General features: G+C 45.1%; 1 protein-coding gene across 1 annotated transcript in view; it reads right to left on the reverse strand.

Moving 5' to 3' along the window:
* The window catches only part of LOC138267920 (cadherin-1-like), a 165,113-nt gene that overhangs the window by 40,240 nt on the left and 97,201 nt on the right, over positions 1-27,672 (reverse strand). The window contains exon 7 of the mRNA XM_069217189.1: positions 960-1,095. Coding sequence (XP_069073290.1) covers positions 960-1,095 — 136 coding nt within the window. The remainder of the gene's footprint in view (positions 1-959; positions 1,096-27,672) is intronic.

Raw genomic sequence — 27,672 nt, forward strand, 5'->3', positions numbered from 1 at the left:
GTTTTTTCTACTAGGCATGTGTGCATGTACAGCTTTTTTAATCATTACTCCATTACTGTACCATTTAATTAACTATGTCAGCATCAACTCTATGCACACAGTCTGCCACTAGTATTGTATGGTTTTATGTGGCCGAGGCATGACTTTCCAAACGGTCCCGAGGCTTCTATCGGTCTGATTCCGTTTTTGGAGATGTGCTCTCAGTACCGTGAATGGGTATGTTCCAACGCTAAGTGAATGCATCTACTTAAGTGTCTTGTGATGGGTGAATGTTTTGCTTTTTGATGTACAGTCTCGAAAACTCTATAATTAAATAAGGGGCCAAATAACTCCATATTGTTTAACTATAGAAAAAAACAAAGCATCCATACACATGTGGGCTGGCTAGCTGAATTCTCCAACAATAATCCGTCACTTTGAATGTATGCAGGTGTAACTTGGAAACGTAGCAACGCCTGACTCCAAAATGTACCTGCATTAACCGTTTGATACATCTCTTGTCTGTGGTCAGTTAGTGATCTGTGAATTCAAAGCGTTTTGTAATGATAAATTAGATTATACTGGAAAGTGGCCGGTTAGACCATGTTATGGATGTACGTGAAGTATAATGTGTGTGGAACGAGTACCGAAGGACACTGCAGTTTAGCTCACTGCTTGGCCTGAGGTGGTTGTTAATCCTTGAAGCATCTTTGCTCACTATATGGATTTGTACCTGATGTAACGAGCTATGTTTCACTCATTTAACTGTTGCTTTGTTGTCGAGTCATTAGTGCCTAATGGGAGACCTCAAGCCCAGAAGCATATGTACAGAGCTTTATAACACTGTAAAGAAAGCTGTGAGGTGCACCACTGTGTAGCGAGAAGACATGGTTTCTTTTTAATCAGTGCGCTGTTACAATCTTCTAAACGCTTATAACTAAGATATGTTTGCAAAAGATATATGCAATTGACTGAAATACCTCTACATATGGGTAGAAGCTGGTCTGCTCCAACTGTTTCCAAAATTCTCCTGTTTCAAATCGCAGTTTGTAAGTCCCAGCAGTGAAGCACTCAGGGCTCAGCATCCCTGGACAGCGGCCATCGGAATTGGTGAAACTAAAATGAAAAGAAGAATCTTTCCAGTTATTTTTTGTGTATTGATGCTTCATTTTTTGCAGTGACATGTGGAACATAAAAGTTTAGTAGGGTCATAGGTCAAAGTGATCTCATTGCACAGGAACAGTTTCTCTTGAAGCACAGCACAGGAATCCTATAGTAACAAATACTTTACACTACGTTTAACTAATGAGGCAAAACTACATATTCGCCAAGGTGTCAACAACTTTTTGAAATCGTGAATAAGAATTATTACAACCAAGTGTTAGACCTCACAAACGAAAGAAGGTAATCTAAGCCCTGTAACCCGATTTCTATAATATGTACGTCTGAGGGTTTAAAAAACGTTTTCATTCTTCAAGTCATTGGTCTTTGTAGGAAATATCAATATTCACTGTTTGCAATGTCTTGCTGGCATCACTAGGCTGAAAACAAAATATAAGTCTGTTTCAAAAGATTCGGTTTATCCACCTATCACGTCTGGTAAAAAAACGTCAGTTCATGACAAAACAATGACTATGCAAGTAAACAAGGCAAAGTACTTTGAAATCTGAACCCAAAAAAACTCATACATCCACTGCTATTCGGTGCTAACTTATAGCAGGGATCTACCTAATCTTCCAATTATGGCCGGAAGAACGAACAAAAGCTGATGCACCGGAAAGTAAATCCGTTTTTAGGCATAAGGTTTTATGGAACAAGTGGAGACTCATATTATGCATGCATCATTTTTATTTTTAGCTAAATAAGCTGGGTCATCTTTAAATAGCACTAATTCGTGTTTACAATGTCCCTTGTGAAAATAAAAATAAGACCTAAACTATTTTTCTGGTCTTGTTGTATGTTACTAGTTCATACATGCCCAGTAGTTTTCCTAGGGTAGGGTGGTTTGGGCTCGCTTGTCTGTTACGAAATACGCAGCTTAGATGACTGTGAAGTCAGTTTTACAGAGTCAAGGAGAAGGAGACAGAAACCAACATGTGACCTTTGGTAACACCTTATCTGGTAGAGACAGTATCTAGCCACAGATTCCTTACCTTTGAATTTGCCCAAACGTCAGTCTGGATCTGAAAGATTTTTTTGTGAGATGTACCCTTGCTGAAGTAATGTCCATGTCACCTATATAGGTGCGACCTCGGTGCACTGACATCAGTTACTTTTCATGACTTCCCACACCAGGAGAGCAGAGCCATGCACGGACACTGGTGTGTCCAAACTAGGGCCTTGAAAGGGATGGATAAGTTACTTACCTGTAATCCTAGTTCTCTTCCAGGGAAATCGTCATCAATAGTCATAAGCACTGAATATTCCCACCCACATGCAGGGACCCCGGAGCACATAACAAATATATATAATATAAATATATATATGTAGCCCAAAAATATTAATCTATAATTTTAAAAGTATATATATATATATATATACACACACACATATATATATATATATATATATATATATATATATATATATATATATATATACACGTGTATTTACATATATTTATGCAGCCTATATTAAAGGCTAAAAATTTCTTATTTACATTAAGGTTTTCGTTAATTAATATCTCACCAGACTAAAACATTTCTGTAAATCAGAAAGGAAAGAGCGAAGAGTGGAAAACACAGCCTTTATTGAAGATAAAACTGTAAGGGAATGCACAGGCAGTGTTGGCCAAAAGCTGCATTAAAACACAATCAAAGAATACTGCCACCGTGCCTTTAAGACCTCCAGTATCCTATCATGCCCCAGAGGTGAGAGTGAGGTGACAGGTGAGTATTTTTTTATGGTGATATATGGAAATGCACACTACAAACGGGTTGCTTATGTCTTTGATGAGGATTCCTCTGGAAGAGAACCAGGATTATAAGTAAGTAACATATCCTTCTCTTCCAGGAGATCCTCATTAATAGTCATAAGCACTGAAAAGGGTACAAGCCCATCTCACACCCCTGCGGACGAAGAACAAGCTAAATAAGTTGACATGTTTATTTAAAGAGGTCCCTTAAGGAGGCCTGCCCTACTTGGGTGTCTGTCTTAGTATCTGAATCTAGACAGTAATGCCTTGTGAAAGTATGCACTGATCTCCAAGTGGCAGCTTTGCAGATTTCGGAGATAGAGACATTCTTTAGTTGGCTGCTGTTACCGCCGTGCCCCTTGTAGCGTGAGCTTTGGGCCTGGCAGACAATTGCTTAGCTAAGTGATAAGTGAACATAATACAAGAAACTGTCCATCTGGAGATGGTTTGTTTAGAAGAAGCAATGCCCATCCTCATAAGGCCATAGTTAACAAAAAAGCAATCAGACTGTCTGATGTCCTTGGTTTTGTCCAGGTAAAGTCTGAGAACTCTTTAGATCTAGAGAGTGTAAGGCTCCGCTGGTGTAGACAGATTAGGAAAGAACGTAGGAAGTGAAACTGTCTGATTAATATGAAACCCAGACACTACCATGGTGCAAAAACTGGGATGAGTCCGCATCACAACCCTGTTGGCATGAAAAACATTGTAAGACTCTTAGGCACAGAGAGACTGAATCTCGCTGACTCTGCATGCCAAAGTAATTGCTACTAGGAAAGCAGCCTTCCAGGTTAGATGCTGTAAAGAAGACTTATGTATTGGTTCAAAGGGTTGACCCATGTGTTTTGAAAGTACGTGGTTCAACTCCCAAGGAGGGGGGAATGTAGCGGAGGAAACACGGGAAGGTGATTTTGTATAAACTGTAACTGCTGACAAGTGTACCTTAATAGAAGAAAACTGTAATCCCAATTTTGCTAGATGAAGGAGGTACTCTAATATAACCTCCTCTTGTCCTAGAATTGGATGGCAATCATTCCGAATACACCACATGTCAAACCTTTTCCATTTAAAGGAATAATAACTTATAGTAGAAGGTTGTTTTGATTCTTTTAGAATGTCCATGCACTCCTGAGACAGACCTAGATGCCCATATCAAACGAATTCAGAAGCCAGGCTGTCAAGCTCAGCGAGGGAAGGTGGGGGTGTAGGAGATCCGTTCTGCACTGCAGTCTCCTGTGTGGTCTTTCTGATGGGTGAAAAGAGTCCATATACCACCACTGGCCAAGCCATTCTGGGGCTATCAGGATTATTCTGGTCCTGGCTCTGTAGAACTTGTTGCTGACCGTTGGGGGGAAATGCATACAGAAAAGTTCCTGACCAGCTTATCAAAAGGGCATTCCCCTTTGTCCCTGGTTGGTAGAACCTGGATGCCAAGTCTGGGCATTGTTTTGTTTGTCTCGTCTGCAAACAGGTCTATTTGCGGTTGCCCACATTTCTGAAAAATAGCTTGAGTGACATCATCGTTTAGAACTCAGTTGTGAGCTTCTGTGTAGGTGCGGCTTAAAGAGTCAGCTTGTAGGTGTTCAGAGATCCTGGTAGGTGAACAGCCGAGATTGTTAAGTCTTCAGCTAGTAGCCATTTCCAGATGGGTTGTGCCTTTAGAGATAGGGGGGTGTTATTGAGTCCCTCCCTGTTTGTTCAGATAATGCATTGTGGTTGTGCTGTCAGTTTGAATGAGAAGAGAGTTCATCTCTATGGATGGATAGAGAGGCTTCAGCGGTAGATGGACTGCCCTGAGTTCTAGCATGTTTATATGACAGAGCTGTTCCTTGTCTGACTACAAGCCTTGAACTTGCAGAGACCCCTTTTGAGCTCCCCAAACCCCGGAGGAAAGCATCTGTGATCAGTCTGTGTAATACTGAGACCACTGATCTTCCAGTGCTTGTTGTAGCGGTCTCATGTGCAGTGGGGCATTGGGGACAATGAAGAAGCAGGAAGCCATTGATCCCAGTAACAACGCTACTTGTCTAGCTGATGGACCAGAAGTCTGTAGAAGTTTGCGACATTTCATGTTGATTGAGGATAACCCCTCCTCCGAAGGTTACATTTTTGCGAGCTTTATATCCAAAGTTGCCCCTTAGTGGTGAAGCCGTTCAGTCAGTATGTTTCTGGATTTTTGCAATCCCAGGTCTCGCAGAATCTCTAGGCAGACCTGATAATGTTGTTGAGTTAGTCCTGGAGAGGAGCTCTTGATAAGCCAATCGTCCAGATATGGATAGACAAAAAAATTCTGCTTCCTCAGGTATGCAGCTACTATTGCCATGCACTTCGAGAATGTCCGAGGAGCTGATATGAGCCCGAAAGGCAACACTTTGTCCTGGTAGTGCTTGGATCCCACTCTGAAGCGGAGAAACTTCTGATCTTTCCTGGCTATTGGAATGTAGAAGTATGCATCCTGAAGATCTATGGAGCACATCCAATCCCTCTGATGTAACTGTGGGTAAATCAGGTGAAGATGCAGCATCCTGAATATCTCCTTGTGGATGTACTTGTTTAAAAGTTGCAAGTCTAGGGTTGGCCTGTACTCTTGAGTTAGACTTTTTTTTAAACCAGAAAATAGGGTGAATATATCCCTCTCTCCTGTTGGGGAACTGAAACCTCTTCTATGGCTTCTTTTTGGAGTAGTGTGCTTACTTCATTTCACCACAGGCTCTGTAGATGAGACAATGTTACTTTTGGAGGGACAGCAGGAGGAGAGGATTTGAACCTGATAGAGTAGCCATTTTGAACAATGTTCGATATCCATGTCACTTGTTATTCTTCTCCACTTGTTTATGTGTTTTGTAATGCTCCTCCCTAACGAAGCGGGATACAGGGACAGGGGAAGCAACAGCTCATTGTTTTGGTTGGTCTTTAGCAAAGGAGTTTAAAGGATGAGGTGTTCCTCTTCCTTGTCTTTGAGGATGGTAGTGTGACCTAGATAGCTGTTGTGAATGTTGTAACCAGTGAGGGGTTTGAACCCTCTGCTGGTATGGCCTGCGGTCATAGGGGTTGACTTTGTGTCTAAGCTCCTTACGCTTCTCGAGTCCCACCGCTATCTAGTTCAGACTTTATTTTCACCATCTCATCATCTGCATGTGTTCCAAATAGAGACGTGCTTGTAAAAGGAAGAATTAATATCCCCTGCTGTGCCTCAGTTTCGAAACCCGTGAGCCGGAGTCAAGATGAGTGTCTTGCACAAGTTCCATGCACGTATCCATGAGCTGCAAGGTCTGATGTATCAGCAGCAGCACTGATGATCTGGTTTGCTACAAGACCACCCTCTTCCAGAATCTCTTGAAAATCCTGCCTGTCCCTCTTAGATAGTTTTTCCGTAAACTTAGACAAAGAGTCCCACATAGCTCAGTTATCACCCCCCATATCTGAGGAGCTGAGAACTTTCATGCAAGATGCGGAGGTGTTACACATTTTCTTGCCTAAGGAATCAGTGTTTTTACTGTCTTTGTCTGGAGGCACAGTTGAAGAAGAGGTCGTTTCTTGAGTTTTTCTTGGAACTGCAACTGTCACAAATCCGGAGGACGATTAGCTCGTAGGAAAAGCAGATCCTGTTAGGGGGCCTTGTGTTTTTTGAGGATACGTGAAGGCACAGCTCGTACCGAGGCAGGTGTAAGAAAGATGTGCATGGCTGCTTCCAGCAGACCCGGTACCAGAGGAAATAGAGGTCTAGACGCCGTTCTATGGTGGAGTGTTTCAAATATGACTGAAGACTAAATAGGAGGAGAAGCAATGTCAATGTTCAGTTTTATTGCTCCTCTAACAAGAACATCATTAAAAATTAGGTTCCCCACCAAAGAAAATCTTGCCGGCGGTGAATTAGAGAGTTTGGGTGAATAATCTCTTATTGAAGAATGAGATGTTTGGACTAGAAAAGGCTCCTATATCTTTTGTGAGATCTGGACTGATGAGTGTCTAGATCTGGTAGTTGACCTATGGGGAGATCTATATCTTGTGCTGTGTTGCGGAGATCCGAATCTTGAACGCCTATCTGTGGACTTGGAGACATTTCAGATCTATGGGGACCATCAGGGCCAAAGCCGCCAGCACTGAACCAAATGAGGCCCCCTCTTACCTCAAGGGGCTCGAAGACGCTCCAGAGGTGTCGGCCCACTTAAAAACGAGGTGCATTGTGTCGCAGAACTCTTTGAGTAGAGCTCCGGTTGTTCTGACTCCCGGTAAAGCAGAGGGCGGAGAGATAAAGGGGCGCCGAGTATGGCTTGGTGTGCACTCTAAAGACCAATGCCTCGAATGCCGATGCTCCTTCGTCGCGACGGCTGACGAAAAGTCAAAGCATGCTTCAACTTCTTGTATTTTTTGTGCCTCTTACCTGAGAGTCCCGAAGACTTTGAATGGGACGAAGAGGACTTGGAGTCATGGTCGTGCTTCAGACATCACAGACACACAAGGTGTGAATCAGTAACCAGCATGGTGCAGTGACAGGCGCCACATGGTTTAAATCATGTCTTCCTCGTAGACATTCCTCTACACACCGGAGGAAAAAAAACTCAAAAAAGCTCAACAGAACATTAAAAAATCCTGCCAAAAAGTGACCGAGAGGTAGCTCTTCTCTGGATCTCCGCTGACTGGCATGGAAAGAAAAGAGCTGACATCAGAGCGCAAAGGAGGCACCTACATAGGTGGTGAGGATGTCACTTCCAGTGTGGAGCCGATCAACACCACTTACTGACGTGCAGGGGTATTGTTCACAAAAAATCTTCTGGATCCAGTCTGACGCCTGGGGAAATTCAAAGGTAAGAAATCTATGGCTAAAAGTTTCTACCAGATACTTTAGTTACTGATTCAGGGAGGAGACAGAAAAGTTACTTGTAATCCTAACTCTCCATCATTGGTATTCGCTCAAACAAGTAAACATGCCAATAGGAGCCTTTAAAAATATATTAGCTTTTAGCAAACAGTCAAGATAAAGTACTTTTGGTTTGAAAAGCCCACTTTAGCAGTATATTTTTAGAAGGCAAAAATGTGAGTGATGTTGTTCCTATGGCTACACTGAACAAGAGTAAAAAATTGCCCTGTGACGTTAAGAAATCTAGAAGCTGCCCTATCAGCAGGAGGGAGTCAGCCGAGCTACCACGATCCTGGTTCACAGGGAGGCAAGATTTATGTATATATTCAGAGAAAATATCCCTGCCGAAAAATAAGTATTAGAAGTAAGTACATTTTCCTTCTCTATCGTATGATTTTCTTGATATTCATAAATAGTAAAATAAAATAGCAAGATATGCCAACCCTTGAAACATGGAACCAAGGGTACAGACAGAATCACTATGTAAGCAGGTTGCCTCCCTGTTTGCAAACAAGTTGTCCAGAACTCTGTACCTGCTTTGGAGTCACTCAGTAAAGCTTAGCAAAGCTGTGGACAAATCTCCCTAGGTGGACATGCAAATGTCTGCATAGTTAAGACCACGGGTCCGCACACTATCGAGGCTCCCCATTTCACGAATTAGAGCCGCATGCAGACAGCTCGGCTTGAGATACACACAACAGATACAACAAACAAAACAAAGATTGTGGCCATTCACATATAAAGATACAGGCAAAATAGCACAAGACCATTGAAAACAGAAACATTAACGCATGACAACGCATGGAACAACTAAATGTGGTGAAATCACCCAGTCTCTCATTCAGACAGATTTTCTGCTAAGTTGACTCGCACCATTTTCCATATATCCGGTTACACTCTGCTGTTCACTTCCCATTGGGTCCTCGGATTTATCCCCAAGTGTACGTCCTTACTCCGTCCTATCCATTGGAGGTTCCTCGCTCTCCGATATAGGGACATGTTCTGGATCACAGGAAACTACACCCCCCTTTACCACACAAAGCAAAATCCGACCCTGTAGGAAGCTAGCTCTGTATATACTATTTCAAAGTAAGAAATAGTTTGTAGAGTCCAAGGGTTCCCCTTAGAGGTAAGATAATGGCAAAATTAGATAATTTCTAATGTTCTATTTTGTGGTAGTGTGGTCGAGCAGTAGGCTTATCAGAGGGTAGTGTTAAGCATTTGTTGTACACACACTCAAAGACTAACTCCAGGCCAATAGGTTTTTATATAGAAAAATATATTTTCTTAATTTATTTTAGAACCACAAGATTCAAGATTTGAGGTAAATACATAAAATGCAAGGTACTTCACACAGGTAAGTAGATGTAGGAAGTTGGCTCTGTATATACTATCTCAAAGTGAGAGATAGTGTGCACAGAGTCCAAGGGTTCCCCTTAGAGGTAAGATAGTGGCAAAATTAGATAACTCTAATGCTCTATTTTGTGGTAGTGTGGTCGAGCAGTAGGCTTATCAGAGGTAGTGTTAACCATATGTTGTACACACACAGGCAATAAATGAGGAACACACACTCAAAGACTAACTCCAGGCCAATAGGTTGTTATATAGAAAAATATATTTTCTTAATTTATTTTAGAACCACAAGATTTGAGGTAAGTACATAAAATGCAAGGTACTTCACACAGGTAAGTAGATGTAGGAAGTTGGCTCTGTATATACTATCTCAAAGTAAGAGATAGTGTGCACAGAGTACAAGGGTTCCCCTTAAAAGGTAAGATAGTGGCAAAATTAGATAACTCTAATGCTCTATTTTGTGGTAGTGTGGTCGAGCAATAGGCTTATCAGAGGGTAGTGTTAAGAATTTGTTGTACACACACAGGCAATATATGAGGAACACACACTCAAAGACTTAACTCCAGGCCAATAGTTTTTATATAGAAAAATATATTTTCTTAACTTATTTTTAGAACCACAAATTCAAGATTTGAAGTAAATACATAAAATGAAAGGTACTCTACACAGGTAAGTTAGCAACTTTGAATTACAGCAATATCATATACAGTTTTTGTTAAAATGGCAATAAGCTATTTTAAAAGTTGACAGTGCAAAAATCAACAGTTTCTGGGGAGGTAAGTATTGGTTAGATTGGGAGGTAAGTAAGACACTTACAAATCTCAGTTCCTGGGCATAGGCAGCCCACTGTTGGGGGTTCAGGGCAACCCCAAAGTTACCACACCAGCAGCTCAGGATCGGTCAGGTGCAGAGGTCAAAGAGGTGCCCAAAACACATACGCGCCTATGGAGAACAGGGGTGCTCCGGTTCCAGTCTGCCAGCAGGTAAGTACCTGTGTCCTCGGGGGCAGACTAGGGGGTTTTTGTAGAGCACTGGGGGAGGAGGGGGGGGGGGGGGGGGAAACACAAGTAGGCACACAAAACACACCCTCAGTGGTACAGGGGCGGCCGGGTGCAGTGTGCAAAGCAGGCGTCGGGTTTTGTATAGGAAACAATGCAGGGACCCGGGGGTCACTCTTGCAGTGCAGGCATGCACAGGGGGGGCTTCTTGGGCCAGCCACCACCTGGACTAGGCAGAGGGTCGCTTGGGGGTCACTCCTGCACTGAGGTTCAGTTCCTTCAGGTCCTGGGGGCTGCAGGTGCAGTGCTTGGTCCAGGCTTTGGGTCCCTTGTTACAGGCGGTTGCGGTCAGGGGTAGCCTCTGGAATCTCTCTGCAGGCGTCGCTGTGGGGTCCAGGGGAGTAGTCTTGGGCTACTCACGGTGTCGCAGTGGAGTCCTCCCTGTGGTGTTGGTTCTCTGGATCTTGAGCCGGGGGCGTCGGATGCAGAGTGTGAAGTCTCACGCTTCCGGCTGGAAGAGTGAGGTCTTTAAAGTTTAGGAAAAGGTGCAAGTTTGTTGCAGGTTGTTGAGCAGAGCCGCTGCTCACAGGAGTTTCTTGATCCTGGGATTCAGGGCAGTCCTCTGAGGCTTCAGAGGTCGCTGGTGCCTGTTGGATGTGTCATTGGTTGCAGGTTTTCGACTCAGGAGACAGGCAGGTAGGGCTGGAGCCAAAGCAGTTGTCATCTTCCGTCGTCTCTGCAGGCTTGTAGGTCAGAAGTCCTTCTTTATAGTTCAGGTTGCAGGAATCCGATTTCCTGGGTTCTGGGGTGCCCCTAAATACTCAATTTAGGGGTGTGTTAAGATCTGGGGGGCAGTAGCCAATGGCTACTGTCCTTGAGGGTGGCTACACCCTCCTTGTGCCTCCTCCCTGAGGGGAGGGGGACACATCCCTTTTCCTATTGGGGGAATCCTCCAAAATCAAGATGGAGGATTTCTAAAGGGAGGGGTCACCTCAGCTCAGGACACCTTAGGGGCTGTCCTGACTGGTGGGTGACGCCTCCTTGTTTTTCTCATTATTTCCCCTGGACTTGCCGCCTAAAGTGGGGGCTGTGTCCAGGGGGCGGGCATCTCCACTAGCTGGAGTGCCCTGGGGCATTGTAACACGAAGCCTGAGCCTTTGAGGCTCACTGCTAGGTGTTACAGTTCCTGCAGGGGGGAGGTGTGAAGCACCTCCACCCAGAGCAGGCTTTGTTTCTGGCCTCAGAGGGCACAAAGGCCCTCACCCCATGGGGTTAGAAACTCGTCTCTCAGCAGCAGGATGGCACAGACCAGTCAGTCCTGCACTGAAGGATTGGATAAAATATAGGGGGCATCTCTAAGATGCCCACTGTGTGCATTTTTTTAAATAAATCCAACACTGGCATCAGTGTGGGTTTATTATTCTGAGAAGTTTGGTACCAAACTTCCCAGTATTCAGTGTAGCCATTATGGAGCTGTGGAGTTCGTTTTGACAAACTCCCAGACCATATACTTAATATGGCCACACTGTACTTACAATGTCCAAGAATGGACTTAGACACTGTAGGGGCATATTGCTCATGCAGCTATGCCCTCACCTGTGGTATAGTGCACCCTGCCTTAGGGCTATAAGGCCTGCTAGAGGGGTGACTTACCTATGCCACAGGCAGCATTTTGTGTGCATGGCATCCTGACGGAGGTGCCATGCCGACTTTGCTTTTTTCTCCCCACCAACACACACAATCTACAATGGCAGTGTTCATGTGTTAGGTGAGGTGTCCCTTAGGGTGGCACAACATGTGCTGCAGCCCTTAGGGACCTTCCTTGGTCACAGGGCCCTTGGTACCACTTGTACCTTTTACAAGGGACTTATCTGTGTGCCAGGGATGTGCCAATTGTGGAACAATGTTACATTTTTAAGTGAAGAACACCGGTGCTGGGGCCTGGTTAGCAAGGTCCCAGCACACTTCTCAGTCAAGTCAGCATCAATATCAGGCAAAAAGTGGGGGGTAACTGCAACAGGGAGACATTTTCCTACAGACCCTTATGAGAATCTCAGGAAGGTCACTCTTCCTTAATCCCCAAGGATGCTTGTTTCAAAACACGTCACTTACCAGTAAATCTTTGATTTTTACAGAGTATATGCGTCAGAATATACCTTAAGCTTCAACTTTGTCACAGCCACTCTGTTCCATTCCACTCTGCCAATACATGTCACGGTCTGCACAATGCTTTTCACCTTTGATTGAAGAATTTGAAAGAGCACCCGGTCTTCTGCTAGTTCTGGACTGATCAAGATAAGGGCGACCCTTTCTAGTAGCCACGGTGCTGCTTGACAGGAAACGCCTAAGCAGACTGTACCCTCCAGAAGGAGTCCCAGAGAAAAAAAAACAAAAATGTGGGAAAAACCTCTACACAGGAACTCCTGAAAGAGCAAAAAACTAGAGTGAAAAGGGAAAAAATTGAGAAAAAAAATCACAATCAGAGCAACAGGAACTGGAGAAAACGCAATGAACAGGAGCGAGGATCACCACCAAGAAAAGTGTTTGCTACGCAAAGAAGACCAAGACTGAAAGGCTTATATACTAGAAGACAGGAAGTGACAAACAGGAAGAAAGAGCGACACCATCTTGGATTGGGAAAGCCACATAGGAAAGAATGGGAAAAAAGGAGCAGTATAAAAAGGAAAAGAAAGAAGGCACGCTGGGAAAAAGGAACACCAAGAAGAAAACAACATGGACATCAGAACAAGAAGAAGTGTAGTAAAGGTGGAAAGAAAAATAAGAAAAAAGGAAGAAAGAATAAAGTCCATACCAGGTAAGTGAGGGAAAAAGGTATCAGTTGTGCAGGCAGAAAGAGCGGCGCACCCGGCAGCACGATATGTGCTTATACGACCGTGCCGCAGAAAAGCAAAAACGCGGCCCGCGGCGATGCCGTCGCTCCGAGTAACAGGGTGTCAGCCCGGTGTGCAGCGCACAGGAGGGACGCTGCGTTAGAGGGCGGCATAATAGATGGTCCCCTGTCCGAGGCCCCAGGCTTGTCAGGAAAATGAGAATAAAAGAGGCAAACCAAACGGTGCATGGACAGATGAGGCATCCTCCCAAGAGCAGTCACTGAGGGGATAACCCTTCCAGTGGATCAAAAACTGCAGTCTATTCCGAAAACATTGAGAGTCCGAGATCTCATGCACCTCATATTCAGGATGGCCATCCACAGAGAGGGGAGGAGGTCACTGAAAATGTCGGTTATATGGATCAGGAAGGAAAGGTTTTAACTGGGACACATGGAAAACAGGATGCACTCTCCAACATGAGGCACCTTTAGTTGAACAGCAACAGGATTCAACACTTGAAGTATCTGAAAGGACCCATAAAAACGAGGTTTGAATTTGCTTTGAGAAAACAATGAGGGCAGAGATATGGAGGAAAGCCACACCTTGTGTCCTGCTTGATACGAAGGCGCCTTCTGACGTTGACGATCCGCCTTCTGTTTCATTGCCTGTTTAGAGGCTAAAGGTGTGGTATGGATTAGGCTCTGGATCTGGCAGATTCATCATGCAAATGAAGTGACCGCAGGAAAAGACAAAGTGGTACGAGGAATAGTGGAAAAGGCCCTAGGATGGAAACCATAGGTGCAATAAAAAGGTGTTGCTCCGGTTGCCCTAAGTATTGTATTATTATAGGAAAATTCAGCAAGGGCAAGAAAATCCAACCAATTACTTAGAATGGCGTTACAGTAGCATCTTAGGTATTGCTGAACTTCCTGATTCACACGTTCAGTCTGACCTTTGGTTTGTGGATGAAACCCTGATGACAAGGACACATCAATGTTTAATAAAGCACAAAAGGCTCTCCAAAATCGTGACACATATTGTGGACCTCTATCAGAAATAATCTCTTGTGGAAGGCCATGGAGGCGAAAAATATCTTGCATGAATATGCGAATCATTTCAGGGGCTATGGGTACTTTCTTTAGGGCTGTAAAATGCGCCATCTTGGTGAAGGAATCAACTGTTACCATAATGACATGGTAACCAGAAGAAGATGGTGGAGAGCATATAAAATCTGGGGAAAGGGGGCACCAAGGAGCTGAAGGAACAGGTAAGGGCATCAATAAACCTTTCTGGTTTGGTTCGAGTTATCTTGGTTTGGGTGCATACAGGACATGCTGATACATAAGTTTCAGCATCATTCTTAAGGGAAGGCCACCAAAAAGAACATTGAAGCAGCTCCTGGGTCTTCTTGACTCCTCAATGCCCAGCTATAGGAGAATCATGACACATCTGTAATGCCTCAGTTTGTAACTTTTTAGTGGGTGGGACCGTGAGGAATCCACAGGTAGCTAATGTATCCACCAGAAAAGGCGTTACCGAAGGTAAGTAGCTTGTTTTTCTGATGGATACAACTACCTGTGGGTTCCTCACCTAAAGAATAGAGTCCCAAAGCAGTACCACCTCCGGAGGTGGGTGCCTGAATGGTCAAACCAAGAAATCCTGCAGCACTGAGCGGGCAAAATGGCCATTCCTCCTGACCTCAGAGTCCAAACAATAATGTTTGACAAAAGTATGGAGGGACGCCCAAGTTGCCGCTTTGCAGATGTCAACCACAGGAACACCCCTAGCCAAGGCTGATGAAGCAGCCTTAGCCTTGGTGGAATGAGCTCGGAGCCCTACAGGTGGTTCTTTTTTTGCTAAGGAATAACAAAGTTTGATACAGAGAATGACAGCGTTCTCTTGTGGACTGCTCTGCCTCTCCTCTTTCCCACGTATCCAACGAAGAGCTGATCGTCTTGCCTGAACTCCCTGTCGACAAAGAAGCTCAATGCTCTCCGTGGATCCAACCGGTGAAGCCTCTCTTCCTCCTTGGATGGATGAGGCGGAGGGTAAAAGGAAGAGAGAGTAATGGACTGCCCCAAATGAAAGGGTGTAACAACCTTCAGGAGGAAAGCCGCCTTGGTCCTTAACGCCACTTTGTCTCTAAAAAAAGGAAAGATATGGGGACTCTACACTAAGAGTCTGGAGCTCACTTACTCTTCTGGCCGATGTTATGGTCACTAGAAACACAGTCTTTAAAACTAGGAATCGTAAGGAACAAGAGTGCATCAGCTCAAATGGCGATCCCATTAGAAAGGTCAATACTAAATTAAGATCCCACTGTGGCATAACAAACGGTGACCTAAACAGAGAGGGTTGGTCAGGGAGGCACAGAAAAGCCGACAGCGCTGATAAATAGCCCTTAACTGGGGCAACTGCACAACTTTTCTGTGCCAAGGTTAAAGCAAATAACAATACATCAGACAAATGAGCCTTCAAAGGATCAATTTGGTTCTCTCCACACCAACTGACAAATCTGGCCCACCTGCTTGCATAGATCGATTTGGTGGAGTGTCGCCTGGCCGATAAAATAACATCCACCACCTCCGGCGGGAGAGAAAAGGAACTCAGATTGCCCCGTTCAATCTCCAGGCATGAAGGTGCAGGCTCTGGAGGTGGGGGTGAAGAACCTGCCCCTGCGACTGCGACTGCGAGAGGAGGTCTGCCCTGTAAGGGAGACGGAGCGGGGGGCACAGACAGAGTTGGAGAAGGTCTGAATACCACACCCTTCTTGGCCAATCCGGGGCTATTAAGATGACTTGTGCCCGGTCTAGGCGGATCTTTCCCAGAACCCGAAGAATCAAGGGTATGGGGGGGAAACGCGTAAAGCAACTGACCCTTCCAGGACATCTGAAACGCGTCCCCCAAAGCTCCTTGCACTGGATACTGGAGGCTGCAAAACGACGGGCAGTGCGTGTTCTCCTGAGTGGGAAACAGATCTATCTGCGAGTATCCCCACATCTGGAAGATGTAAAGAACCAGATCCGGATGAAGGCGCCACTCGTGATCGGTCGAGATGAGCTGACTGAGACCGTCCGCACGCACGTTCAGAACTCCGGGCAAATGATTTGCTACCAAGCAAATCTTGTGGTCCTGAAGCCAGGACCAGAGTCGAAGAGCTTCTCTGCAGAGAAGATACAACCCCACCCCTCCCTGCTTGTTTATATACCACACTGCAGTAGTGTTGTCCGTAAAGACCTGAACTGTCTGACCGGGAAGGGAGGAAGGCCTTGACAGCCAGAATTATCGCCCGCAATTCCAACAGATTGATGTGAAACCTCTGTTCCACTGGAGACCAAAGGCCTTTGATCTCCAGGTCCTCCAGATGAGCTCCCCACCCTAGAGTGGAAGCATCAGTTACAATTGTGGCGCCTGGCGGAGGCAGCGAGAACGGCCTTCCTTGCGACAGGTTGCCGACCGCAGCCCACCATTGAAGATCCGCTGCGGTGTCTCTGGAGATCCTGATCGAATCCTCGAGATCTCCTTTGTGTTGAAACCACTGCCTGCGGACGCACCACTGAAGAGCCCTCATGTGCCAGCGTGCATGCATGACCAGCAGAATGCAAGAAGCGAACAAACCGAGCAGACGAAGGACCTTGAGGACTGGGACGACCGCTCCATCTTGAAACATTGGAATCAACGCCTGAATGTCCTGAATCCAGTGCGACAGAGAAAAGGCCTGATTCAATGTTGTGTCCAGTACTGCCCCTATGAACAGGAGGCGTTGAGAGGGTTCCAAGTGAGATTTGGGCACATTCACTGAGAAACCCAGGTCGAACAACAACTGAGTTGTCGACTGCAGGTGACACCGCAAGAGCTCTCCGGAGACTTGGCTTTGATCAACCAATCATCCAGATAAGGAAATACTGCTATTCCCTTTCTTCTGACTCCGCTGCTACCACCGCCATCACCTTCGTAAAGACTTGAGGTGCCGAAGTAAGACCAAACGGAAGGGCCGCAAACTGATAGTGCTGCAACCCTACCACAAACCAGAGATACTTCCTGTGCGACTTGAGGATCGGACTATGGAAGTACGCATCCTGCAAATCGACAGACACCATCCAATTTCCTTCGTTCAACGCCAAAAGAACCTGTGACAGGGTCAGCATCTTGAACTTTTCCTGCTTGAGGAACCAATTCAAAATCCTCAGGTCCAGGATTGGTCGTAACCGACCATCCTTTTTGGGGATCAGGAAGTACCTTGAATAGCAGCCCTGACCCCTCTCCTGCTCTGGAACCAACTCCACTGCGCCTTTCGACAAAAGGGACATAACCTCCTGTTGCAATAACAGAAGATGGTCGCCCGAACATAAGGAGGGACGGGGAGTTAAGGGAGGAGGAAATTCCCAAAAGGGAAGAGCAAACCCCTTCTTCGCAGTGCTGATGACCCGGAGTCTGATGTTATGGACTCCCACATGGGAAGAAAGTGGGCAAGTCTCCCCCCTACCGGAGACGTGTGAGCAGAAGAGTGGTGGAGGACTAAGGCTGCTTTCCCTGCTGCACCCCTCCTGAGGAAGAGGAAGAGGAAGAGGCAGAGTGCTGCTGGGTGGCACCTCTAGTACGTACTCCACCACTGCCCCTGAAGGATCTGTAAGACAGAGTTCCTGCAGATTGTTGTCCTGCCTCATGGAGCCTGCCACGAAAGGAAGCGCCACGACCAAAACCTCTAAACTTCCTAAAAGATCTAAAAGTAGAGGAAGTGGCTGCCTGAAGTCCCAATGACCTTGCCGTGGCTCTACTCTCTTTAAAACGTTCTAGAGCAGAATTGGCTTTTGCCCCAAAAAGTTTATCTCCGTCAAATGGCAAGTCCAGAAGAGTAGTCTGTACATCCGGGGAGAAACCTGATGAACACAAACAGGCCTGCCGTCTCGTCGCTATGGATGTGCCCATAGCCCTTGCCACTGAATCAGAGGTGTCTAGCCCAGATTGAATCACCTGGGTCACCGCCGCCTGAGCGTCTGACAATAGGTTCAATACCTCCTGTGGCAAACCAGGGTGACCCTTAGCCTCATCCATAAGGACATGGATATAACGCCCCAAAATGCAAGTTGCATTGGTAGACTTTAATGCCATGCTGCAAGAAGAAAAGGTCTTTTTCGCTGCCTGGTCCATTTTCTTAGACTCCCTGTCCGCAGGGGCCGCGGGGAACGAACCAGGAGCTGAACGGGAGGAGCACGACGCCTGAACAACGAAACTCTCTGGAGTTGGATGCTTGGTGAGAAAGCCCGGATCACCTGGGGCCACACAATAGCGTCTCGCTACCGCCCTGTTGACGGCTGCCGAAGCCACTGGCTTTTTCCAAATGTCTTTAATGGGGTCCGAAAGAGCCTCATTGAAAGGCAAAAGAGGGTCCGCCACCGCTGATGCTGGATGTAGCACTTCGGTCAGGAGGTTTGTTTTCACCTCCGCAGCAGGAAGTGGAAGGTCCAATAAGTCTGCAGCCTTCCTCACCACAGCATGAAATAAAGCAGCCTCCTCCGTATACTCCCCTGGGGAAGCCAGATCCCATTCAGGGGAAGTGTCCAGGCCACTTGCTGTATCTAAGCCTTGGAGGTCTCCCGAAAGCTCCATGATCTCACCTTCGTCTAAATGCTGTCTTCTATACTCCTCTTCCTCCAGGAGCCGTAAAGCCAATCTCCTGGATCTGAGTCTGGATTCGAGCCCCGGCGTCGATAAGGCGTCGGCTGACGCCGAAGATCTTCGTCGGCACTGCTCCCTGGATCCATCCAACGCCGGACCCTCCGGCGCCACAGGCAACTTCACCGTCGATTGGATCCGTGGCGAATCCATTGGCACCGGAACAGCGGACGTCGTCTGCGTCACAGGCCTTCTGGGCGACGCCAAGGGCATCGGCGCTGAAGCAGTTCCAGAAGGAAGAAAGGGCATAAAGGGTGTCGGCGTGTAAGGAGCCGGAGCACCCAAGATAAACGCCAAAGGACCGGACAGACCTGCATGCCCTTCACCAGGCACCATGGTGGCAAAGATATTAAACATTGCATTTAAAAATGCAGCGGGATCCGTACCCGGTGCCGGGAAAGCCGGATAAGTGTGAGGAACCGGCGCCGGAGGAGAAGCCGATGATGGACCAGGCACCTCCTGCTCCAGAGAAGCCCTCGGTTCCTGATGAGGCTCGACCTCAAACACTGACAGTAGAGACATCGGAGAAGCTGGATTCGTCGGGGGTGGTGGCGTGACAGTCGGGCTAATCTCCCACGTCGGCTGGCGCCGAGCTGACGGAGATCTTGATCGGGATCGGTCCCTGCTCGATCAGCGCCGTGATCGTGACGCCGAGAGTCCCCATGGTGTCGATGAGCCTTGGAAGATCGCGAAGAAGACTCTCTCCGATCATGCCTCTCCTTCCTCTTCTTCAAACGGGCAAGAAACAATTTTGCCTCGTTCTTTAAGGGCCTTAGGATTCATGCGTTGGCATGAGCCGCATGACTCGACCTCATGGTCGGAACTAAGGCACCATAAATAATTTTCATGGGAGTCCGTGACCGACATTCGACCCCCACACTGGTTACAGGGTTTAAAACCCGATTTCCTCGGTTGAGACATAGTTACACCGAAGTGAAACTGTAGCTCCCTGGTAGCCTCGAAGAAAAACCGTTACTTGAAGGCACGGAAAAAAGGGAACTGACGTCTGCACGTCGACGAGGGCTTCTTATTGCCTGGATTACGTCATACGGCGTCGGGCGATTGCAACGTCTTCGTCGACGTGCAGAGCTAGAAGAAAAATTTCCGTCAAAGCTGGCGTGTGGGGAAAGTTCTTTAGGTGAGGAATCCACAGGTAGTTGTATCCATCAGAAAATGGTGCTTTGATTATAGAAGTAGTCTTGTTCTCTTCGTAAGAGAGGTGTCACTTTATTACACTCTTCCAGTGGAAGGAACTGATATTCAGATTTAACGTGATCCAGAAAAGATTGAGTGACCCCGATGATTCGACTGGACTCACTGATGTGTGAAGTGGTATTGACGATGTCAGGATATCGATGGGATAATGCATCTGCCACTAGATTCTGGACCCGGGTATGTAATTTATCACAAAATCGTATTGGCTAAAAATGAAGGCCCATATTGCCTGACGACAATTATGGCATTGGAAGCTTCAAAGACATTGTAAATTGCGATGGTCAGTCCTGGCTTCAAAAGGCTCTCTAGTGCCCATCAGGAAGTGTCTCCATTCTTTACATGCTACCTTGAGAGCAAGTAATTCTTGTTCTAGTACTGAGTAATTGTGTTCTGCTTCAGTCAGAATGTGAGAGAGATAGAAGATGGGATGTTCCAATCCATCGTCGTCTTCTCTTTGAAGTAGAACAGCGCCTATGGCTCTTTCCGAAGCATCAGTCATTACTATGAATTTCTTAGTAGTATCAGGATGTCGCAAAATGGGTGCTTGAGTAAAAGACCTCTTTAAATCTTGAAAGGCCTGTTCAGCACTTCAGCACTTCTTCAGGTTTTCTTTTTTAATAGTCTGGGTGCTAAAACTTTGTTGGTGGAAAAAATCCTGAATAAATTGTCAGTAGAAGTTTGAAAGCCCAAGAAAACACTGAGTTTCTTTTACAGAAGAGGGAGAGGGACAATCTATGATGGCTCTTACTTTGTCTCGGTCCATGGCTATTCCCGTCTGATTGATGCGGAACCCTAGATACATTACTTCGGACTTGTGGAATTCACACTTCTCTGGTTTACAATATAATTGGTTCTTTTTGAGTCTTTCCAGAACCTGCAATATATGTGCAGTATGTTGTTCGGGGTTACGGGAATATATCAAGATATCTTCCAGATAGATTACTACATTTCGATTTAATAAGTCAGAAAACACAGAATCCATTAATCGTTGGAAAACAGAAGGTGCATTGGTTAATCCAAAAGGCATGACTCGATATTCATAGTGACCAAATGGAGTACAGAAAGCTGTTTTCCAGTCATCTCCTTCCTTGATGCGCAAAAGATGATAGGCACCTCTTAGATCTAATTTGGTGAACATCTTGGCTCCTTGGATGGCGTCCAGTATATCCCTAATTAAGGGTAAGGGATGACGGTCTTTGATTGTTATTTTATTGAGTCTGCGAAAGTCGACACAAGGACCCAGATCTTTCGTCTTTTTAGGAACAAAGAAAAGAGGAGCCCCAGCAGGAGATGAAGAAGGAGCAATTAACCCATTCTTTAAGTTGTCATCTAGGTATTCTTTGAGTACCTTCTTTTCTTAATCAATCAAGGAATACATTTGACCAAACGGAACCACTTCGTCAGGAACCAAGGAAATAGCACTGTCATAAATACGATGAGGAGGTAGGATGGGATTACTTGGTTTCTTAAAGATGTCAGAGTATTCCTGATAACAATTTGGTACTCCCTTAATCGTATTAATAGTGTTATTGGTATTCTTAGAAGAATGATAGAACCCTTTGGGAGACCAATATAAGTTGGTAAAATAGCAAGTTTGTTGACAAAACTGCGATGTCAGGGATATTGTTCTCGTTTCCCAATTGATATATGGGTTGTGCCGGGTTAACCAAAGTATCCCCAAAATCATTGTGTGATTCGGTAAGGATATGAGATCAAAAGCGGCATGTTCTTGATGCCTTCCAAAATGCAAACGGAGTGTAGGGGTAGACTCCACCACAGGCCCTGAGGTTAAAGGGGAGCCATCTACAGTGTGTACTTGCTCTGGTGTTTCTTCTGGAATACGTGGAATACCTTTATCCTTGGCCCAGGTCTCATCCAAATAGATTCCACTATCTCCACAGTCTACAAGAGCATAGAGGTTTTCTTCCTGACCTTGTGAACACTGTAAGGTAACCGATAAGATAAACAAAGTGGACATATTTTCTCTGGAGGAATATATTGATGGTACTTCAGCTCCCCTGTCCCCTTCCTCCTTACAGGGGATGGGAATTGGCATTTTCCGAAGGTCTGAAAGGACGAACAGGGCAACTACGAATTTGATGACCAGCCTTGCCACAATAAAGGCAAAGACCCCTTCTTCTTCTATCCTCCTTTTCAGAATCAGATAGAGGACCAAGGACGAGATCAATCTGCATGTGTTCTTCTGTAGGATTTGGAGAAGCTTCAGAATGGACTTCGTCAGATCGCTGACTGATGGTATGATTTACTCCAGACTGATATGGTACTCGAGTTCTTCTTCTTTCCATCTTGCGCTCTTGTAATCTATAATCTATATTCATTGCTTGGTCCATTATTCCTTTAAAGAGCGTGTTGGAGTGGAATGTACCAGTTCATCCTTGATTTCTTCTCGGAGTCCTCGCGGAACAAGGTTACAAAGGTGCGTTCCACTCACGTGGTTTCAGCTGCAAACCGTTTAAAGTGGGTTATATATTGTAAAACTTCCTGAGTTCCCTGCTGTTATCACATAAGGCCTCCTCTGCCGCTGCTTCCAACCCAGGCCTTTCGAACATCTGCTTGAAAAGTTTCAAAAAAGCAGGATAATTATTCAGGACAGGATCTTCTGTGGAGATCAAGGGAGTAGCCCAGGCTAATGCAGGGCCAGACAAGGCACTGATTAGATAAGCCACCTTGGCCTTAGCGGAGGAAAATTGTAGCGGACGAAAGGCAAAGAAGACTGTAAAGGCGTCTAGAACTTCTTTTATTTTATGCGGATCCCCAGAATATCGAGGTGTCGAAGTAGACACAGGTGGTACATCCATAAACCGGGAAGACAGGATTTGTCGTAGTGCAGTATTCTCAGCCCGCAATTGCTGTAACTCTTGAGCTTGTTGTTAGACTGTCTGCAACACAGCTTGTGCATTTTCTACCACATCTCCCCGTGGTCCTTCAACTGTTGTCTCACAACGATGATTCTTTTGGCGTTGCAATCTGTCACAGTCTGCACAATGCTTCTCACCTTTGATTGAAGAATTTGAAAGAGCTCCTGGTCTTCTGCTGGTTCTGGACTGACCAAGTTAAGAGCGACCCTTTCTAGTAGCCAGGGTGCTGCTTGACAGGAAACGCCTAAGCAAACCGTAACCTCCAGAAGGAGTCCCAGAGGAAAAAAAACAAAAATGTGGGAAAAACCTCTACACTCCTGAAAGAGGAAAAAACAAGAGTGGAAAAAGGAAAAAATTTAGAAAAATCACAATCAGCAACAGGAACTGGAGAAAATGTGACAAACAGGAGCGAGGATCACCACCAAGAGGAAGTGTTTGCAACACAAAAAATACCAAGAGTGAAAGGCTCATATGCTAGAAGACAGGAAGTGACAAACAGGAAGAAAGAGCGACACCATCTTGGATTGGGAGAGCCACATAGCAAAGAATGGGAAACAAGGAGCAGTATAAAAAGGAAAAGAAAGAAGGCATGCTGGGAAATAGGAACACCAAGAAGAAAACAACATGGACACCAGAATAAGAATAACAGGGGTGTGGAATTTATTAAAATATCTACTTGTCCAGGGGACAGGTTGCTTCTCAAATCTACTTGTCCTATAAAAAGATCTACTTGTCCCTTTGGTGCCATGTAGTGTGGCGACAAATTATGGCAGCAATCTCATTATGTAAGAGCTCTGATAATAGCCTCTCTGATTATGCCAGGGCTACTACCATAGTAGGGCTTAAATACTTGCAGTTTCAATCCCTACTGTAGCAATTTCCTTATTTTGCCACCTTTCTGCAGATCTGCATACTGGGGCTGGAGGAAGCAGTGAGCAATAGTTCCATGGCTGGAATGCCTTTGAGTCTGCAAACCTACTAACCTGCATGTTTTAAAGATTTTCACCAGCTTCTCTCTAATATTTTCCCATAATAAGAAAGGTTGGACATTTACTCCTGACAATGGCAGAATTAGAACTTCTTCCAGGGTTGGGAAGAAAGTGGCTGGAGGGAAAATGAACTTGCAAATGCTCAATAGATTTTCACATGAGCAAATCTACACATCGTATTTACCCATGCTAAAATACAGTTCACAAATATTTTATAGGGGTACAACATATACCATGGGTGCACTTTTGTGACTTTCTTTAAGAATTTGGGGCCACATGTAGGTAGGTTCAGATTTGCGACCCGCAAATTGCGAGTCAGAGCGACTCGCAATTTGCGAGTCGCAAATCCGAATGTAGGATGGTGTCCACCATCTGTGATTCACAAGGGCTTCGCAAATGCCCACCTCATGAATAATCATGAGGTGGGGCGCAATTTGCGACCCCCTTACGAATGGCGGCCCTCACAGGGATGGTGGCCTGCTGGAGACAGCAGACCACCATGTCTGTGACTGCTTTTCAATAAAGCATTTTTTTTTTTTTTTTTAATGCAGCCTGTTTTCCTTAAAGGAAAACGAGATGCATTACAAAAACGAAAAATGAAACGTTTTCGTTTCATTTATTCAGAGCAGGCACCCTGCTCTGAAAAAATGTTTACAGTGACATTCACAATGGGGAAGCCCTTTTGCTAAAATGTTAGCACCCATTTGAAATGGGTGCAAACTGCGATTGGTTTGCGCCCGCGTTCGCGGTCACAAAACAATCCTACATTGCACTGCGAGTCGCAATTAGGAAGGGAACACCCCTTCCTAATTGCGAGTCGCAAACCCGTTTTGCAATTCGGTAACCATGTTACCGAATTGCAAAACTGGGTTTGTGCATCGCAATGTGCTTTTTGCACGTCGCAAACAGCGAATGTCGCTGTTTGCGACATGCAAAAAGCTACCTACATGTGGGTCTTGGTCCCTAATTAGGTCTGGTGTTAACAAAGACATTTTGTTTTTATTAAACTTCTATTTCTCTCTCTTTCGGCTGGCTTTACTGTGAGTGATCGCATTCTGCTCTTCCACAAGGAGCATATTGGCACACAAAGTAGTTTTGTTCACTGTCAGGAACTACAGTGGCAATCAGTGATGTAACGAAACTGGAGGGTGCCCCTTTGCAAAGAACATGGAGGAGCCCATCAGGGCAGGTGCTGTGCTGAAGGGGCCCCCTGGAGGGCGGCTGCGGGGCCTTTGTTATGCCACTGGTGGCAACGTGTGCTTTTAGAGTTAAAAAACTTTTTTTTTTTTGCCAGTGTTTGTTACAATGTTGAGGGCCTGGTAGCTCCCACAACAATAAAGTGTTACAAAAGCCATGTCAAAACAAGACACGCATTGATGAAACTAAAAGACTTATAAAAATATGTAAGATCAGTTGGCTTTGTCAGTGTTTGTTTATTTTCATGCTTTCCATAATCGTGTTGAAAATGGTTACACTGATTTTCCATTAGAAATATTTTTGGGAAATACTAGCATGCATCAACACATTTTACTAAATGACACTTCATTTGCATCTAATCAGAGAGCATTCTGGGAGCATTATACTTAGCCTCATAGCCTAAACTTTTCAAACATGTGTATACACGTTTTTTTTTTTTTTTGTACTGGAACCAACGTCAGTAGTGAAGTGTGACCTTAAAACATTTATTTACAGCACTCACCCTAATAATGAAGGCTTTCAAATAATGAACCATAAATACAAGTTCGAACAGCATTATCTTTTGGAAACACATTACCTCAACTGCAGAGAGCTCCACTCTCTGTAAACAGGCAGCTAAAGGGTTTGTGCTGCAGAGGGTTGGGCCTATTTGTCCCAAGGACAAAGTAAACATAAAAACTTGTTGCCCTTGACCCCAAACAAGATGTCCCGGGTGATAGGAATTCCACATCCCTGAATAAGAAGTAAATGTGGAAAGAAAAAAAAGGAAGAAAGAATAAGGTCCATACCAGGTAAGTGAGGGAAAAAGGTATGTTGTGCAGGCAGAAAGAGACCGGCGGCAATGCCACAGCTCTGAGTATCGGAGCATCAGCCCGACCGCGGTGCACAGGAGGGACACCGCGGTAGAGCACGGCGTAACAATACATCCTTCACATTCAACACCTCTAGAACATCGTTTGAGCCACTGAGGCTCCACCAAGGTGAAATCTTTTTGTGTTCTAGGTTCTTCAAAAGGAATTACATCTATGGTTCGGTATGGTCTGAATGGTATGACCATTAAATTTCTTGGATGGCTCTTCAGCAATCAAACCACTCTGACTCACTAGTCTTATATAATCTGTTCGCCCTTTCAACGCTTCAACATTTTCACTGAAGTAAATAACTAGGAACTTTGGCAGAACTTCACAAACAAATATTCCTCTCAAGAATTTAACAAAGCACTCTGTATCTGGCGACTTAATGAACCTAACTCAATCAACTTAGACCTGTACTTTAAGAGCTAAAGTATACGTGTTCTTGAAATCTGAAAAAGGCCCACAAAAATCTGCTAAGGCTTCTCTTGTTCATTGTCATACCTGTGTCCTGTGTACACCAAGCCAACCAACTTATTTCTAAGTCACTGCAATCACTGGAGGAACACATTTCTCAATCCTGCAGAGTAATTCAGCTTCCATGGACAATTCAGAGGCAAGTTTAGCAAAAGACTGAATGTCTCCCAACAGACACCTCTCCTTGGGCCAGCCTTTGGAGACAAATATAACCACCTTATACAACACCACTTTCTCAGTCATGGCTTGCTTCCACAGCACTACGGAGATGCATACCAGTTCCTCAAAGTCAACTGATGCAATCAGACATTCACAGTCCTCAGACTCCTTGTTACACAAATTTCATTCTTCACAGGCAACCATGAAAAATAAACACTCTCTTGTTATGTTTACCCGGAAAGTGTTCTATCGAACAATTCTGGATGCCAGTCTTTCAGAACGTGCAGAAATCTTGCCTAAGATGAACATCAAGGGCTCGTCATCAGTTCTGAGGGTAAACTGAGTACCCCAAAGACAGTTCCAGAATGTTTGCCCTACCCACAGGTGATCAAATCCTTTTCAATCACTGAATACACTTTTTCCAACGTCCCTCAAAAAAGGAGCGGCAAAGATGAGTGTAAATGTACCTTTAGTACACTTCTGAGTGATCACTGACCCTAAACTGTTTTCTCTGGCCAACTGTTACAGTTAGGGAACAGACAATTGTAACAAAGAAGCCTTCAAGAGGTCACTCTCAATGGTTTCAAAGGCATAATCCTGCTTCTCACTTCATGAAAAATTTGTTATTTTTTTAATTAATATGGTGATCGGTTCAGCTGCCGAAACAAAACTGGGCAAACCTTTTGCATATAATTTGTATAGTCCAATACAGGATATGGCTTGTTCCCTGTCCCTCAAAACTGCCACAGCTTCTATAGACTTCACTAATCCTAGCCTGGGACTTGTGCTCTTTGCACCAATGAAGTGACCCAAAGTGCTCCTGCCCAAAAATGTACGTATTGAACGCAAACTCAAAGCACTTGCACTCCGTTACTCAAAGCAACATGCAGCCTATCGTTGTCTTCATACCAACCCTTACAAGTAACCAAAATATCTTAAAAGGTTACCACACCTTCTACACCACGTAGCTTTTCCATTACTCACTGAAATGCTGAAGCTGCTGATGCCAATCTGAATGGCATTCTTCTGCAGTGAAAAACACCATCCGTTGTGGCAAATGCAGTAGGGTGGCACAAGCTTGGTGCCAAGGCAATTTGGTCATATGAAAAACAAAGGTTAAATCTGCTAAACCAGTTGCACCTTCTAACTTACTCATGAGGCTATCAATTGTGGGTGTGCATCTATCCTTATCGCTTGACAGGTAGCTCGAAGGTTGACACATTATTAATTTGTTATTTGTGGTTCTTGCTAGTAATGGAGGACCATGACATAGATGTCCACTTGTTCAATGACTCA

This window comes from Pleurodeles waltl, chromosome 12, assembly GCF_031143425.1.
Source record: "Pleurodeles waltl isolate 20211129_DDA chromosome 12, aPleWal1.hap1.20221129, whole genome shotgun sequence".
Lineage (NCBI taxonomy): Eukaryota > Metazoa > Chordata > Amphibia > Caudata > Salamandridae > Pleurodeles > Pleurodeles waltl.